The 17,764-nt window shown below is 40.4% G+C and overlaps 1 protein-coding gene across 1 annotated transcript in view; it reads left to right on the forward strand.

Moving 5' to 3' along the window:
• LOC101858636 (pre-mRNA-splicing factor ATP-dependent RNA helicase PRP16) overlaps positions 1–13,307 on the forward strand; it is a gene marked incomplete in the record, with an annotated part of 84,301 nt that extends 70,994 nt beyond the window's left edge. The window contains 6 exon segments of the mRNA XM_035970431.1: positions 3,525–3,579; positions 6,717–6,851; positions 8,473–8,598; positions 9,977–10,072; positions 12,450–12,568; positions 13,169–13,307. Coding sequence (XP_035826324.1) covers positions 3,525–3,579; positions 6,717–6,851; positions 8,473–8,598; positions 9,977–10,072; positions 12,450–12,568; positions 13,169–13,250 — 613 coding nt within the window.
• Between the last annotated feature and the right edge of the window lie 4,457 nt (positions 13,308–17,764).

Genomic DNA, 17,764 nt, shown 5'->3' on the forward strand with positions numbered 1-17,764 from the left:
CCCCCACACACACACACACGCGCGCGCGCACACACACACGATAAAGAGAGAGAGAGAGAAAGAAAAGAAGAGAGAGTGTGTGTGTGAGAGTGAGAGAGAGAGAGAGAGAGAGAGAGAGAGAGAGAAAGAAAAGAAGAGAGAGTGTGTGTGTGAGAGTGAGAGAGAGAGAGAGAGAGAGAGAGAGAGCATGAGGGTCAGGCATAGTCTTAGACCGAGAATATAATAGAGAATTCAGACCGGCGTCTGTGGTGTAGCGATTAGGCTGTCGCATGCAGGAGACCCGAGTTCGATTCCCGAGTAGCTATCAAACATCTATCGTTCTTATCTCCCCATTCTTTTTTTATGTTTGTTTCTCTCTTGTAACACCTCTAATCTTCTGGCGCTCATATGACCTTATGCAGTTGCGAGCGCCGTAAAACCTCTACTAAAACGAGCATTTTTATCGTGTATCTCGTCCTTTCTGCTGGGATGCTGTATCCTTCTCACCCCGGGTTGACACTGACAGGCAGGCAGGATCGGAAGCCGCCTCTAAATCAAATCGCTAGGGGTGTAAAGAACCCTTACATTAAAAAGTCAGTGAGAGAATTCAGTAAAATTCTACTAAAGCAGAACCCCGTCCCAACTTTTGAAATTAATTAAAAGGTTTTTTTTTGTGCATGCCGTCATGATGACCTGCATGCGACTCAACATAGAATGAAGAACATGCGGATAACTTTAAAACGACAGATGTACGCCATTGGCCGATATTTATAGTAACAGCTATCTTGTTCGACGTCATTTAGCAAAAAAGAAAAGCCTTGCTCAAACCTGGACTTTCTGCTTTGGAGACAAGAGCACTAGCCACTCCACCACCACCACGCCACTGTAAGCTGCAGGCTTTGAAAATACTACAATAGTGATTTGTGGTCGTGTTGTCACCGTGAATGACAACAAAGTGGGAATCTCACAATGACGTCAAACAAGATAGCTGTTACTATACATATCGGCCAATGGCGTACATCTGTCGTTCTCAAGTTATCCGCATGTGAGTGAAGACACCGGGGGTGTGCGTAGTAGACACAGAATTCTACATTCTGTGGTAGTAGATCAAAGTAATCTCCTGCGGGTGGTTGGCGGGTGCCCTTCCTTCCTATCAAAGATCTATCGTCCTTATCTCCTCTTCTTCTTTTTTATGTTTGCTACTCTCTTGTAACACGCTAATCTTCTGGTGCTCATATGACCGTATGTAGTTGCGAGCGCCGTAAAACCGCTACTAAACTAATCTAAAAGTAATCTCCAAATGCAGGATTCAAGTAGAGTGTTCCCAACGATTCCTCACATTTGGGAAAAGCTTGAGTGAGTAAGAAAACACCTATTAATAGCGCGGCGAGTTCTTCTGTTACTGGCAGTGTCGAACTGACACACACACACACACACACACACACACACACACACACACACACACACACACACAGAGAGAGAACACGGGGCACTGAGGTGCTTTTCTCTTGCTCGCTTGCTCGGGCTAGATTTGTATCGAATAGACCATAGACCTATTATTATAATTATAGGTCTATGGAGTATAGGTCTATGGAATAGACCGTTATCTGTGTTCTTGGCCGTAGACCACGTTGCTTAAGTCCGAGTTTATGAATCCTGACTAAGCAAGGAAGCTGCCGCGAGTGTGACCCTTTGAGGTTATGCGCTTTGATGTAAGTAGCCGCGGAAACCAGGTTATATAATTATGAACCGTTAAGATAAGTTACATAAATTTGGCTTACTTTGCTGTATAATATTATATGTATCTCTCTCTCTCTTTCTCTCTCTCTCTTTTTTCTCCCTCTCTCCCTCTCCCACCCCCGCCCGTGTGTCTCTCTCTTTCTCTCATTCCTTCTCTCTCTCTCTCTCTACTCTCCCTCCCCCCTCTCTCTCTTTCTCTCTCTCTCTCTCTTTTTTTAGTAGAGGTTTTACGGCGCTCGCAACTGCATAAGGTCATATGGGCTCCAGAAGATTAGAGGTGTTACAAGAGAGTAACAAACATAAAAAAGAAGAAGGGGAGATAAGGGCGATAGATGTTTGATAGGAAAGAAGGAGCAAACCACACCAGAGCACCCGCCAACCACCCACCTCTCCCTCTCTGTGTATGTGTGTGTGTGTGTGTGTATGTGTGTGTGTGTGTGTGTGTGTGTGTGTGTGTGTGTGTGCCTTCCTCCATGTGTGTGTTTGTGTGGTTTCTGTGTGTTTCTGCTCTTGGTCTATACTATGATACTGAAGTTAACAGCAAACTATGTTTAGATTTCATTACACCTAATCTTTTCTGAAAATAAATTCGAGGCAGCAGTCTTCTTGTTTGAACTGTATACAAGACTGAAACAACAAACACCAAGGTAGAATTATCTGTGAGATTGGAAGAGCAGCAAAACGTGGGACTACATAATAGAAATATTTCCCAGGCTTCGGCTGACACAAACCATACGCGGGTATTCCAGAGAACCGGCAGATCAGCTCAGATCCTGAGAACGTAATTGCGTATGGTAATGTTGGGCCAGGGTGAATGGAGGAACGTTATGAATAATGAACATGATAAGCTTTATTCATAGAACAACATAGACGATTTGTTTCCCCAATCCTTACAAAAGCAGGACAGTCAGTTACAGAATATTACGTTCTGTTCAAAATATCACCGAAGCTATCTTGAGTTTCTAAATTAATGTGAATTGTGAGGCAGCGTGGTGGAATCAGGCTCTCGTCAAAATAATCAAAGTGAAGAAACTTGCATTTATCCGCATGTTTCTGAATTGGTATCAGATTTTCATTTTTTGGCTGAACACCTTTCATGCCCATTAAAGAACTCATTTCTGTTCGGATTTTTCTGAAAAATGTTGATTAAAGGCACAAAAAATGTAAATTTTCAGTTACCACGGACTCTTAAGCTAAGGAAATAACTAATCTTTGGCGGCCACTTTCTCACTAATTTTACCTCTGAAAACAGGTGACCCCCACCTCCTTCTTTGGCAAATATCTCGACTGGTATTCAAGATAAATGGATATTTTTTCATTCAAATAAAGACAAGTGAACAAGCTTTAAGATGATACCAATAACTCTACATGCCCCAAAATTGACGAGAGCCTGATTCCGCCACGATGCCTCACAATTTTTCGGAAGGATTTTTAAAAATGTTTTGAAAAACCACGGCAACCTTCTGAGCTTGCGACTCCAGGAGGGATAACTGTACTTAAAACACATTTTAAGTTTTTTAGATTACTTCCCCTTTGCTTGGAATGTATCTGGCATGTCTTTAATAAATGATTTGATTGTACTCACGTTGCCAGGCTTGGTGCAGTATGCAGTCTTTAGGTTTGATTCACGTTATAATACGTCAGATGTTCCTGATATTTATTGCTTTTGATGTCTTGGTTTCTTATGGATTCATCAAGAGCCAATCATTCCTTATATCTTATTTGTATTATATATATATATATATATATATATATATATATATATATATATATGACAATGTTTTTTCCTCATTTTATTACCCCAGGTACTCATCCAGTTGGTGTAATGAACATTTCATACACGCCAAAGCCATGAGAAAGGTCAGTTGTAATATGTTTTGTGTGTCCAAGGTGCTATTTTTTTTCCAAATGGTTCTGTTACTCTTTATGTCTTTGTGAAGAATCTTTTATATTTATGTAAGGTTAGGTAATGATCACTGCTAGTCTTGGTTGTCTTTGCTTCATTTTGCTGTACAGGAAATAAAGGAAATCAAATGATTTCTATTGCTGTATAGCAAATAAAGTAAATCAATTGATTTCTATTTCTGGGCATATCAAGGAGAGAAAGTGGATTTTTACCTTACAAGATAATGTTTGCTGACTTCATGCAAGGCGGGTGGGGTGGGGTGGGGTGGGGTGTCATTGGTGGACGCCACTCGTAGGGTCCACTACTGGTCTTTCTTTCTATTGTTCCTGTCTGTTTTTGTCTCCCCACCCCCCCCTGCACCAAATGACCTTTACTGTGTGGGATTGCTACTCTTTACTCAAAATGTGGGTGGTTGGGGGGGTGCTCTGGTGCGGTTTGCTCCTTCTTTGCTATCAAACATCTGTCGTCCTTATCTCTCCTCCAGACTCCATCCTGAAGCCTCCGTTTTCTCTGCGGAGGCCACTGCCATTGACATGGCACTGGACTCCGAAGAAAATTCTCCAAACAAATCTTTCCTTATCCTTTCTGACTCTCTGTCTTGCATCACCTCACTCACAAAATACACACTCCTACACCCAAAAATAGTTAGGTTACAACAGAAAATTCACACCCTATCTGAAACAGGGAAAAGTATCATGTTTGCATGGATACCTAGCCATGTGGACTTCCGAGGAAACGGGCAGGTAGATGACCTGGCGAAGAAATCCTCATCCCTTCTGTTGGGATCAACGACAAACACTCTCCCACAGACTGACTTTAAAAATAAAGTAAAAAAGTACCCCTCCAGCCTGTGGGAGAGCCATTGGAAAAAAACAGACGAGTAACAAACTCCACAATAGTAAACCCAAACTGGGACCGCGAAATCCTCCGGACCTCTCCAGAAGAGACGAAGTCATTTTTACTCGATTACGCATCGGACACACGGCCCTAACACACAAATACCTCCTTCAGGGAGATGAGAAGCCGTTCCGTGTCGCATCCGACACAGATTTTACCATTAGACACATTTTAACTGAATGTCTAGACTTTGGAGAGATGCGAAGGAAATACTTTAAATGCAAAAAATTGCAGGACATTTTTTCCGTCGTTGGTCCCAACAGAATTTTGGATTTCATGAAGGCCATTGGCCTTTATGGGAAATTGTAGTGTAGAACAAAATTGAATTATTAAAATTTTTTTATGAAAGTTGTTTTTAGACTGAAATTATATATCTACACAAAATTTTTAATATTTTAACGTTTTAAGATCTAATGACCCGTAACCAGCTGTGCAGTGAACTACGTATAAAAAACTAACTTGTGTTTCGCGCATTCATATGACCTTATGCAGTTGCGAACGCCATAAAACCCCATACTAAACTAAAAACTCATCTCTCCTTCTTTTTTGTGTTTGTTGCTCTCTTGTAACACCTCTAATCTTCGGCACTTATATTACCTTATTGTGTTTCAAGTGCTGTAAAGCTCTTTCTTAAACTAAAAAGCATGTAAACCATATGCAGGTGTCAAGGCTGGTCTCCATTAGCGTTCATGGAGACGTCATCAGAGTCTTTACAATAAAATAGTTTCCATGGTTGACAACTTTTTGACCTAATAAAGAGCGGGATTTTTTTCTCCGTCATTTCTTATTCAATGTGATTATTGTTGAATGTGGGTTGTTGGCGGGTGCTCTGGTGTGGTTTGCTTCTTCTTTCCTGTCAAACATCTATCGTCCTTATCTCCCCTTCATCTTTCTTATGTTTGTTACTCTCTTGTAACACCTCTAATCTTCTGGCGCTCATATGACCTTATGCAGTTGCGAGCGCCGAAAAACTCGTACTAAGCTAAACTAAAATAAACTATTGTTGAATTTTCTTCCCATCTTCTGTGTGGCCAAATTGTGTTGATAGTGCTGTTAAATCTAAAGTCAGCTGAAAGACTGCTGATGTGATTTGAGTTTGTAGAAGTGTCAAGGTGTTAATGACGACCATCATCAGTAATGTGTTTAGTCAGGGTCTGATGGTTGTTCAGTGGGTTTTGTAATGTGGTGCCTTCCTTCAACTTCTTTTCCATGCTAGTATTACCTTGTTCTGTCACTTGCAAAATGATGCTCTTTGCCTTACTAGTCTGCTGTAAACTGGAAACAAATTACGTGGGTGGTTGGCGGGTGCTCCGGTGTGGTTTGCTCCTTCTTTCCTTTCGAAAACTATCGTCCTTATCTCCTCTTCTTTTTTATGCTTGTTACTCTCTTTTAACACCTCTAATCTTCTGGCGCTCATATGGCCTTATGCAGCTGCGAGTGCCGTAAAACACTAAAACTAAAACTAAACTAAAACAAATTACACTGGCACAGTGAGAATTTTCTACAGCTAATCAGATCTGAGGTGTCTGAGTGTACAGCTGGTGGAACCTTTTTTCTGCTGTCCTTTTCCTTTTCTACTTCTTTCTGGGTTACTTTTTTAGCAGCTCTTTAAATTATTTGTGAGGCGTGCTAACAAAACGAGTCACTTCTCGCAATCCATGAATGGAGATATCAGCCAAAAATCAACACAGAGGTCATATTTGTAGACTCTAAACCAATGTCATTCTCTTCAAGTTTAACATGTCTTTTATCATTTCATACTGATAAATTGTAAAACTTCAACCTACAAATTTAATGTTTCTATTTCCATTGGTCTAAAATCTGAGAAGTAACTCATTTTGTCAGCACACTTCACATTTATGGATCTCTTTTTGTCTTCACTTTTCTCTTTGATTCAAATAGTTTAGTAGTTATTTTGTTTGTACTGTGGTGTGGTCTAGTTCTTCTACTTCTTTCGTTGTTACAGTTATCCTTGTCAGTTACCACCAAAATATGACTGATCTCTCTGATGTGCTGTGGTGTGGTCTAGTTCTTCTACTTCTTTCGTTGTTGCAGTTATCCTTGTCAGTCACTATCAAAATATGACTGATCTCTCTGATGCATCACAATGTCGTCTCAGCAACCAAGACTCAGTGAAGAAACTAGATTTTTGAAAACATATGCAACTCCTTTGTGGCTTTGTGCTTGTCCTCAGGTGCGAGAAGTCCAACAGCAGCTGAGGGAGATTATGGAGCAGCAAAAGATGGACCTGGTTTCCTGTGGCACAGAGTGGGACATCATCCGCAAGTGCATCTGCTCCTCGTATTTTCACCAAGCGGCAAGGCTCAAGGTACCCTTAGTGGAGAATTTTTGTGCAAAAATCTTTCAACCTATTGAATATTCATGCAGGGCTTTAATGAGATATAAAGACATACCTTCTGGGAAATTTTTTGACCCATTAAATAATCGCATGAGGCTGAATAGACATTCTCACACCTGATAACCTGGCATGTATACATGCATACCCTTCCAGTAGCGTATTATTTTTGATTGTTCTCTTTCCTCCTTGTCCTCCCTCTCAGACATTTTCTACTCTTTCCTCCTTGTCCTCCCTCTCAGACATTTTCCACTCTTTCCTCCTTGTCCTCCCTCTCAGACATTTTCCACTCTTTCCTCCTTGTCCTCCCTCTCAGACATTTTCCACTCTTTCCTCCTTGTCCTCCCTCTCAGACATTTTCCACTCTTTCCTCCTTGTCCTCCCTCTCAGACATTTTCCACTCTTTCCTCCTTGTCCTCCCTCTCAGACATTTTCCACTCTTTCCTCCTTGTCCTCCCTCTCAGACATTTTCAATGCCGTACTGTCCCCTGTCTCTGCCAATCGTTTATCTTCTCAGCTGTCGCAGTGTTTGTAATTGTCATTAGATGGTTATTTCTTGAATTATTACTTTAACCCTGTCCGTACGCCCTGGGGTCATTTTGTACCCCCGGGGTTGTATTCTTCAAAGTTTAGAATACTTCTAGTACGAAGATCTCTTTGAAACTTAGTATTTCTCAAAAAATCATTTTGACAGACTGCTATGCAAAGCGTACGAATTGGATTAACGAGTAAATTCCCTCTTTGGAAAGTGGTGGCACAGAGTTCCCCACGTCGTATGGATACGATAGTAAACAATGACGTACGGATAGGGTTAAGTGGTGGCACAGAGTTCCCCACATTGTATGGATATGATAGTAAACAATGACGTACGGATAGGGTTAAGTGGTGGCACAGAGTTCCCCATGTTGTATGGATACGATAGTAAAACACGACGTATGGATAGGGTTAAGCATTGAAGTAAGCTTCGATTTTTCATTTTCATCCTTTCGGTTTGTAAAATCCAGGAGTGTTTCGTTCTTTGAGAAATTCTTGTTTTGAAGGGGTACTCTTGGGATTCCTTTGAAAAAAATGTAAAGGCCCTCAGTCTCTGTTAGTTTTAAGCTTATGGACAAATATACGCCTCTGGCCTGAGTGTATGTGAAAAGTATGAGGTAAATGTCAACTCCTGGGCTTAAAAGGATTTACTTCATGCTCTTTCATAGTAACACTTTAGTATTCAAGACTTGGTTCTGTCAAAGAATACGTGGACTGGTGATGACCTTTTCGGAAAGTTTTCTCTTACAACAACACGGAGTGCCCCAATTTTGTGTTATCTTTTGAAATATTTACCTATCACGAGGAAAGCCTTTTGAACAGATACCCATTATCTATTTTTGGACATTTTTGGGGTAAGAATAATGTATTGCAAGTGTTCAGGATGTTTTGAGTTTTATTCCTTGTCCTTGTGCTTACCGGGTACAACTACCAGAGACCCTAGGCCTGTACATTTCTTTCAAAGGAATACCAAGAGTAGCCCTTCAAAACAAGAATTTCTCATCATAGAGTTCTGGTCCTTACTTTTCCTTTCCCTCTTTGTTTTGTTAATCTACTGTAGGGTCTGGGTGAATATGTGAACACGCGTACTGGAATGCCGTGTCACCTTCACCCAACCAGCGCTCTCTTTGGCATGGGCTACACGCCGGACTACATTGTGTACCATGAGCTGGTCATGACTTCCAAGGTGAGTAAAAAAAAAAAACCGAGAGGTACCAGAACGCCTAGTAGATGATAAGTCATTGCCATTTGTGTCCATGTGTGCAGTGTATTTTTGTGTGTTTATGTGTGTGTGTGTGTGAGAGAGAGAGAGAGAGTGAGAGAGAGACAGATAGACAGAGAGAGACAGACAGAGAGAGACAGAGAGAGAGAGAGAGAGAGACAGACAGACAGAGAGACAGACAGACAGACAGACAGACAGACAGAGTAAGGAGACCAAAATGACCCAATTTCTCTAGAAACAAGAAAAAGACTGGCTTTCTCTTTGTAAGTAGCTTTCAACCTTTAAACAAAAAAACCCAAACAAAATTTGAAAGATTACAATTTTGCAAAGTTTATGCACAACTGTTCTCCATTTACTACTTCTGCTCCATGTTTGATAACTGGAGCCTTAATTAAGGGCATTGGTTTCTGGTCATTTTGTATTTTAAATGTTGACCAGCCTAGATGGTGAAAGACATTTGTGAGGCAGCGTGGTGGAATCAGGCTCTCGTCATTTTTTGAGCATGTAGAGTTATTGGTATCATCGTAAAGCTTGTTCACTTGTCTTTATTTGGATGAAAAAAAAAATATTTATCTTGAATATAAGTCGAGACATTTGCGAGTGAAGGAAGTGGGGGTCACCTGTTTTCAAAGGTAAAATTAGTGAGAAAATGGCCGCCAAAGATAAGTTATTTCCTTAGCTTAAGAGTCCGTGGTAACTGAAAATTTACATTTATTATACCTTTCATCAACGTTTTAAAGCAAAATCCACACAGAAATGAGTTCTTTAATGGGAATGAAAGGTGTTGAGTCAAAAAAAAAAAATTTGATAAAAATTCACAAACCTGCAGAAAAAAATGCAAGTTTCTTCACTTTGATTATTTTGACGAGAGCCTGATTCCACCACCGTGCCTCACAATTTATGTGTGTTTCTTTTTCTACTTTATTAATTTTTTTCCCTTTTACCTTTCTTCTTTTGGCTCCTTTTCCTAAATTTGTAGTTTTCTGTTCTTGATCTGAAAGCTGAAAGTAACATGCCCCCAGAAGATTTATAACCCTTTACTTGCTGCGCTCGTTAAAAGAGCCTTTACTTCGAGATTCAAACTTGTTTGCCTTTTGAAAAGAATAGTGTGATGTTGTCTTATACAAACATGATGAAGTGGGTAGTTGGCGGGTGCTCTGGTGTGGTTTGCTTCTTCTTTCCTATCAAACATATACCGTCCTTATCTCCCCTCCTTATTTTTCATGTTTGTTACTTTCTTGAAACACCTCTATTCTTCTGGCGCTCATATGACCTTATGCAGTTGCGAGCGCCGTAAAACCTCTACTAAAACAAAACAAAAATCAATGATGACCACCCACAGGAATACATGCAGTGTGTGACCGCTGTAGACGGCCAGTGGTTGGCCGAGCTAGGCCCCATGTTCTACAGCATCAAGGACGCCAGCAAGTCAAGACAGGTAAGCCTCCACAGAACAGTTGAATTGTCTTCCTTCAGTCCGTATATCAATCTAATATAGGACTTTTGTGTAGATGTGTGAGTGTGTGTGTGTGTGTGTGTGAGTGGGTGTATGTGCGTGTGTGTGTGTGTGTGTGTGTGTGTGAAAGACAGAGAGAGAGACAGAGACTTTACAGCTTATCTGTCGTGGTATATTGATTTAAATTTTGTATCTGAAAGATTTTAAATGGCTGATAGATAGTTTTCTTTGGATGAATTCAAAGTTTTATATTTATATAAAAGTCTTAACAGCTTGATTTTCAATGCAATATATAAGACTGAAGGTTAGTGAGGAAAAATTAGTAAAGCCAAATGTGAGGCAGCGTGGTTGAATCAGGCTCTCGTCAAAATAATCAAAGTGAAGAAACTTGCATTTTTCTGCAGGTTTGTGAATTTTTATCGAATTTTTGTTTTTTGGCTCAACACCTTTCTTGCCTATTAAAGAACTCATTTCTGTGTGGATTTTTCTGAAAAACGTTGATTAAAGGCACAAGAAATGTAAATTTTCAGTTACCACGGACTCTTAATCTAAGGAAATAACTAATCTTTGGCGGCCATTTTCTCACTAATTTTACCTCTGAAGACAGGTGAACCCCACCTTCTTTCGCACATATCTTGACTTGTATTCAAGATAAATGGATATTTTTTTCACCCTTAAAAAAACCAAGTGTACAAGCTTTAAGATGATACCAATAACTCTACATGCTCAAAAATTGACGAGAGCCTGATTCCACCTCGCTGCCTCACAAATGAATCTACTCTGCATTTCTGGGGGAAAAAATTGTCGTCTCTTCTACATTAAAATTTCTAGATATGGCAGTCGTAAGGGGATGTAACTACGTGGAGTAATACTTGCAACGAAAATGATATCTACAGTTGTTTCCCTTATTAATGAACTGATAAATTTCTGTATGAATTTTACCGACAGTGTAAATTTGCAGTTTGTTATAACACTAGAGCTTTGAAATCTCCAAACTTTGGCTGCCATTTTCTAGTTAATTTTATATCTGATACAAGGAGATCCTCACCTTCTTCAATTGCAAACATCTTGACTTCTATTCAAGAAAGATGGGTACAGTGGAATCCACTTATAACGAGTCCTGAAATAACGAGAAGTCTGTTATAAAGACACTTTTCTAAAAGCCTGTTTTTTTTCCCTTCTTTATCTTTGTAAATCAAATACTGCTATAACACAAGCAGACAAACTCGCGAGTCGGTTATAGCTGAATATTGCTGCTGCTGTGCACAGTAATAGGCCATTTATTCATGTAAAACCTCGCCAGTTGAGAAACTTGTTGGTTATCTTGCGAAACAAAGAATGGGAGAGCTCACGTGTGCCAACAATGAAGGCCGGATTGAATGAGTGGGGAGAGTGTGGCGTGCACAGACAAGCAGAACGCATCGTGTGATAGGCCAGCCTAGTCTAGATTATCTAGGCCTACCATTCCTTTCACTTCTCCGACGCGGGGATGGAGAGGTCATAGTGCTGTACTGTGATGGACGGAGCGAATGTGAGACGTGGGCGGGGTGTGGTATGTTCCCATTGTGCAAGCAGACGGAACGCACCACAGGGTGTGGTGGGGTGGGGGACAACACAGCCTGCGAGTTAGCCTAGAGAACTTTCTTTCTGATCGCCAACGCCGAGTTGTCAACATCGCTAGCGCTAGAGAAAGAAACCTGATTCGACTTTTGATCAAGTAAGACTTAAAGGTCATGTTGAACCAAATCATCATCAGGGGAGACTACAAAAAGAAATAAACCGAAACCTAGCCTCATAGATTAGGCCTACTTTACTATTTCCCTTGAATTTATTACTGGATCCCATATAACGAGAATCATGCTATAACGGACATTTGGCACCGGTCCCCTCCCTCTCGTTATAACAGGATTCCACTGTATTTTTTTTTCATTAAAAGGCAAGGCAAAGGAACAGGCTTTAGGATAATGCCAATAACTCCGTATGCCAAATAATTTATGAGTGCCCTATTCCACCATGTTGCATTACATACTGATGTTTTGTTGTCTCAGTAAAATTTTTATTTTGATATCTATTTTGATTTCTATTTACATCATATTTCGATCAGACAATATCCATTCAAGCTGTGGATCATCCTGAGTTTGTATGTGCGTATGTATGTATTTGTGTATATATGTGTGTGTGGGTGCGTGCGTGCGTGAGTATGTGTGTGCACATGTATGTAATACAAAGTGTCTATAAAATTGATTTGTAATTCCATAGTATGTTTCATGTTAAGCGCATAGAGCATTACATAAGTGGATATGCGCTGTATAAATGCAATCCATTATTATTATTATTATTATTATTATCTTTCTTGTAGGAACGAAAGAAACAGGAGGATGATGAAGTGAAAGCCATGGAGGAGGAGATGAAAAGGGCAGAGGAGCTCATCAAAGCCAGGAAGGAACAGATGGAGGCAGCACCCATGTCTGTGCGCAGGTATTCAGGCACATTTCCTCTCGTATATGACAGAAGTGTTTGTAACGTTTTATATACTAGCCAGATTAAGATTCTCACTCTCACTCTCCTGCTGACAATAATGGAGTCACCTGGAAAAAGTGCTTTTTTGGGGGGAGCCGAGACTTGACTATAGTACTGAGGAACTGATGGCAGCTCAAAGGCAAAGAGCGAAGTCTGATCTATTGCGACTCTGAGAAGAATTTTTGCATGAAAAGAAGGCTGGGGTTTGCTTTGAAAGTCACATTTCCTTATTCTGACTGTAGTAAGTTTGGCAAAGTTTCTGTAAATGCACATTTAGAGGATTTTCAGTTCTAGTTTCAAAGGACATCCACCTGCTTAAATAAATGCTTGGGGAACTACGTTCCTTTTGCCTCTGTCCCCTATATTTAAAAAATATCAGTAGCTCTGAAGAATATAAAAAAAACAAAAACAATTTAAGACTCTTTCTTTTATTGTATTGCACAACACATGACCACTGTAATGATAATAACGATAATTATTGTCATCCTGTTACTATATATGTGTGTGTGTGTATAGCTGAGTCTTTAATATTTCTCAATGTTCTGTATTTCTCCCCAGTACAAAGATTGTTACTCCTGGCCACAAGAAGCCAAAAACACCTGCCCTCACCCCGCGCAGATCCCCAAAGTTTGGCTTGTGAAGGTGCCTAAATAACCCCTGAGGAGATGTCATAAAGAAACAAAATACTGACCGACAACGACTGTTACTTTGTCGTGGCCATTTATGGTCTGCCTAGATTACCTTTGGAGGCTTCGGCTTCTTGTTTTGGCTCCCAGAAACTTTGGACCCTAGAGTCCTCATGTAAGCTGGCATGTTATGATGTGACTGCAAAAGCCAAAACAAGTATTATTATCATTTAAAATGTGTGTGAAGCTTTTGGTTAAGGTCAGAGTTACTCAAAGGTTACTCAATGCAAACAGTTCCATGTTTGTCGAGGATCTGAATGATCCTGTATTGAGACGCACAAATATTGGCTCTGAAAGGACCCGTATATATATATGTGAGGCAGCGTGGTGGAATCAGGCTCTCGTCAATTTTTGGGCATATTGAGTTATTTGTATCATCTTAAAGCTTGTTCATTTGTCTTGCTTTCAATGAAAAAATTACCCGTCGATCTTCAATAGAAGTGGAGATATTTTAGATTGAAGGAGGTGGGGGTCACCTGGTTTAAGAGGTAAAATTAGCGAGAAAATGGCCGCCAAAGCTAGGTAAATTCCAAAGCTGGAGAGTCCGTGGAAACTGTAAATTTATATTTTTGTGCCTTTAATCAACGTTTTCAGTGAAATCCTCAAAGGAATGTGTTTGTAAATGGACATAAAAGGTGTTGAGCTAAAAAACAAAATTTGCTAAGCAGGGAGAAAACTGCTGTTTTCTTCGATTTCATTATTTTGACGAGAGCCTGATTCCACAAATCTGCCTCACATATAGTGTTGAAAAGAAGCAAAGTTCAACTTTCAGTAGTGAAGTAATTGATCTGGGTTCAATGTTATTCTTTAGGAGGTATTGTTGTGTAGCTGTAATAGATTGTTACTCCCGGCCCACAGTGGCGTCGGTGGCCTAGTGGTTAGGCTGTCGGACTCGCAACCGTAAGGTCGTGGGTTCGAATCCCGTCAAGGGCACGACGTTGTGTCCTTGGGAAAGGCACTTTACACGAATTTTCCTCACTTCACCCAGGTGGGAATGGGTACCCGGCTATAGACAGCGAAAGATCTTGTCAGTTTGTTAGTGTTTGAGCGCTTAATCGGCTGCTCGCACTGTATGCTTCCGGGGAAGCTGAGAATGTTTCGGAGTGTTCTGTGGTCTGCTGGGGTAATAATATAGTGTAAAGCGCATAGAGCCTGCTGTTGAGCGGGGATATGCGCTATACAAATGCTATCTATTATTATTATTATTATTAATAGGGATGAGCAAAGGCAAGCCCAAAGTTTTAAGGACGGCCATTCTTAAACTATTATTCAGTTCAAGGGCAGTCTCTATACTGTAGAGCATTACAAATTTCAGAGAAGACGTTGATTGCAAGAGGAGCCCAAAACTTCCATGTCCTGCTTTGTTCCCATTGGAATTATGAAAAACAAATTTTCTTCTGAGGAGTAAGGTAATGATTGATGAGAAGAACCAGCAGAGTTAAGTGAAAGTTATGCCTGGTATGACATGGGCCAGTCTGCTGCCTGCCCACTATATGACTACCCCTCAGAGACAGTGGAACATCATCTGTTCTTCTGTGGAAAACTAACTGATTTAAGGGAATGTTTTCTTCCCAAGCTACCCCACACATCTAATTGCCTCTACTCCTCAAGACAACAATTAGAACAGACATGCAGCTATTACCGAATGGCATCATGCAGAAGAGTTAACGCTCAGATGCTACTGGATCGCTAACAACAACATGACATGGGCCAATGGTGCTCGTCTATAGTATTAATGATATTTACTTTGAATGTATTCAGTGAATATTTAATTATTGTAATTATTCTAGCTTTGAACAGACAAAACAAATTCTATTTTTGATGTGAAAACCTTCTTGACCTTGCAGTTCAGTTACATATAGTGAGGGAATTTAAGCACTTTCATGAAATATTGTTATACTGGTTAAAACGATTTTATGAAAACAAGAGAGCTGATGAGATCTGCGTTGCTCTTTCAGTGAAGACTTCAACTTTTGACTCAGGGTACCAATATCAGATTTATTACCCTGCCTCTGTGATAAAAGTTGGGAGCCTTCAATAGTCATGACAGCAGGACTCTAGCAGCATGTATGTGGCTTGTTGCTAGAAGCAAGAGTGTACTAGTGAGAGTACAGGTGTATGTTTATTTGTCAATGATAATGTGTTGTGCGGTAACGTTAAATTATAGCTGAGGTTTTGCGCAGAGAAATAGACTGACTAAAAAAGGGACTGAGACAGACTAATTGACAGACGTACAGGCGAAACCAAGGAGAGAGAAAGTGAGGGAGGGAGATAACTGGGAAGAAAATGAGCAATAGAAGAAGACCTGAAGTATGTGAGTTGTGCTGGATGGACATATATTTAGTGAATATAAATAAAGTTTAATAAACAGGTATGGTTTATTAAGTAAGATGGTAAAGAATGCAAGAGATTATGATGAAGAGTAAATATGTTGTGCCTCTAAAATGTGTAACTAATATTTTGTACTTCTTGAAATTGTTTGTGGTCAGAATGGAATGAGGAAATAAAAAACTTTATGTTCTCACACATCATTTCCTTCTTTGTTGTATTTGGGGTGTTTTTCATTGTACTGTTGAATGTTTTTTTGTAAGATACTGATGAGTGTTAAAAAAGCTCACCAGGAACGTGGAATGTGAAATAGGAGCAACACTTTTCTCCTGGCTGTGGAGGTTTCTAGCTTGAGTGGTGTATTTCCTTTTTTACCCCCACTTTTGTGTTTTGATGCTCTCTCTCTTGAGAATGGGCAGACTTTACAGGAAAAATAAAGTTTTCATAGCTTGAACTTATAAAGAATCAAACCACTGTAGAGATCTACTGTATGGTTTAGCTGAGACACTGGTTGGGAAACAAGCTGTCAAACGACTTCCACTTTCTGCCCCCACCCCCTCACCTCCTTTGCCCCCTCCTCTGGGCTTCTGACTCTTTCTGCAGCCTTTCTACGGCTACTCCTTGGCTCCTCCTTACTGCTGTCTTTCTGCCACACCCCTGATCTTCTGGTAGGAAAGATCTACACCTAGCCTTCTCGGACAAGGGCAAAAAATCTCGGAGGGCCCGTGTGCAAGGTGTGCACGTTAAAGATCCCTTGGTGATCTAAAATCGATAAGAGTAGGCTTCGGCCGCCACCCGGGCAAAATTCAAAATTTCCTACCAACTGAAAATATTAGGTGTGTCCCGCGCACTCATATGACCTTATGCAGTTGCGAGCGCCGTAAAACACTTTACAAAAAAACAAAACAATGTCAAACAACAGACACTAGATAATTTCAGTAAATGATACTTCTGTTGTGTTTATCCGAGCAACAGGACATAAGATATACCAATAACTGTGCATGCTTAAACATTGACAAGGGCCCTATTCCACCGTGTTGAGACACATAATACCATCACTAATTACCGGTCTGTTTATCAACTCATAGAAAACATTCACAATAAATCTGTCTACTCTCACACCACCCGAATGTCAATTCAGGGGCTCTAGTGGTCTAGAGATATAGTGTTCACCTCTCATTCAATAGGTCCCGGGTTTGAAACCTGACAGTGATGAAACATTTTCTTCTGTAAAAAAAGATGTTCTACTTTCACCTTTCCTACTCTCTAATTATGTTCTGTCGCCTGCTTTCGTCTCCACTTTCTGCCCCCCCTCTCCCGCTCCCTCTTTGCCTTCTGGGCTTCTGACTATTTCTGCTGCCTTTCTACTGCTACTCTTTGGCTCCTTCTTACTGCTGTCTTTCAGCTACATCCCTGATCTTAAGGGAGCTGAAACCTAGCTTTCTCAGACAAGGACGAAGACATTTCGGAGGTCTTGTGTGTTGCGCACATTAAAGAAGCCTTGGTGGTCCTGAAATCAATGAGTAGGCTTTGGCCGCCACTCAGGCAAAATTCAAAATTAATTCCTACCAAATTGAAAATGCTTTAAAATAATGTAGGCTATCCCGTGGGCTCATGACCTTATATAGTTACGAGCGTCATAAAACACCACCAAAGTGGGTGGTTGGCGGGTGCTCTGGTGTGGTTTGCTCCTTCTTTCCTATCAAACATCTGTCGTCCTTATCTCTCCTTCTTCCTTTTGATTTTTGTTACTCTCTTGTAACACCTCTAATCTTCTGGCGCTCACATGACCTTATGCAGTTGCGAGCGCCGTAAAACCTCTACTAAAACAAACACCACCAAAGAGCGAGATGACACGACCACGTCACAGGAACAGTCTGATAAGTTATTGTATTGTGTTGTGTTGTATTGTGTTGTGTTGTGTTGTATTGTGTTGTGTTGTGTTGTATTGTGTTGTGTTGTGTTGTATTGTGTTGTATTTTTGTGTGTGGATTGTAATACCCTTGTCGACAATTCTTGTATACTGTGATATTATCCAAAGTACTACATACTACATTTACTAGAAAAAGGCGGGACCTCTGATTTTTTGTCCATCTCAAGAAAGACCAAGCCAAATGGATTGGGTGCTTTGAACTCCCCC

Source organism: Aplysia californica, unplaced genomic scaffold (assembly GCF_000002075.1).
Source record: "Aplysia californica isolate F4 #8 unplaced genomic scaffold, AplCal3.0 scaffold00267, whole genome shotgun sequence".
NCBI classification, from domain to species: Eukaryota; Metazoa; Mollusca; class Gastropoda; order Aplysiida; family Aplysiidae; genus Aplysia; species Aplysia californica.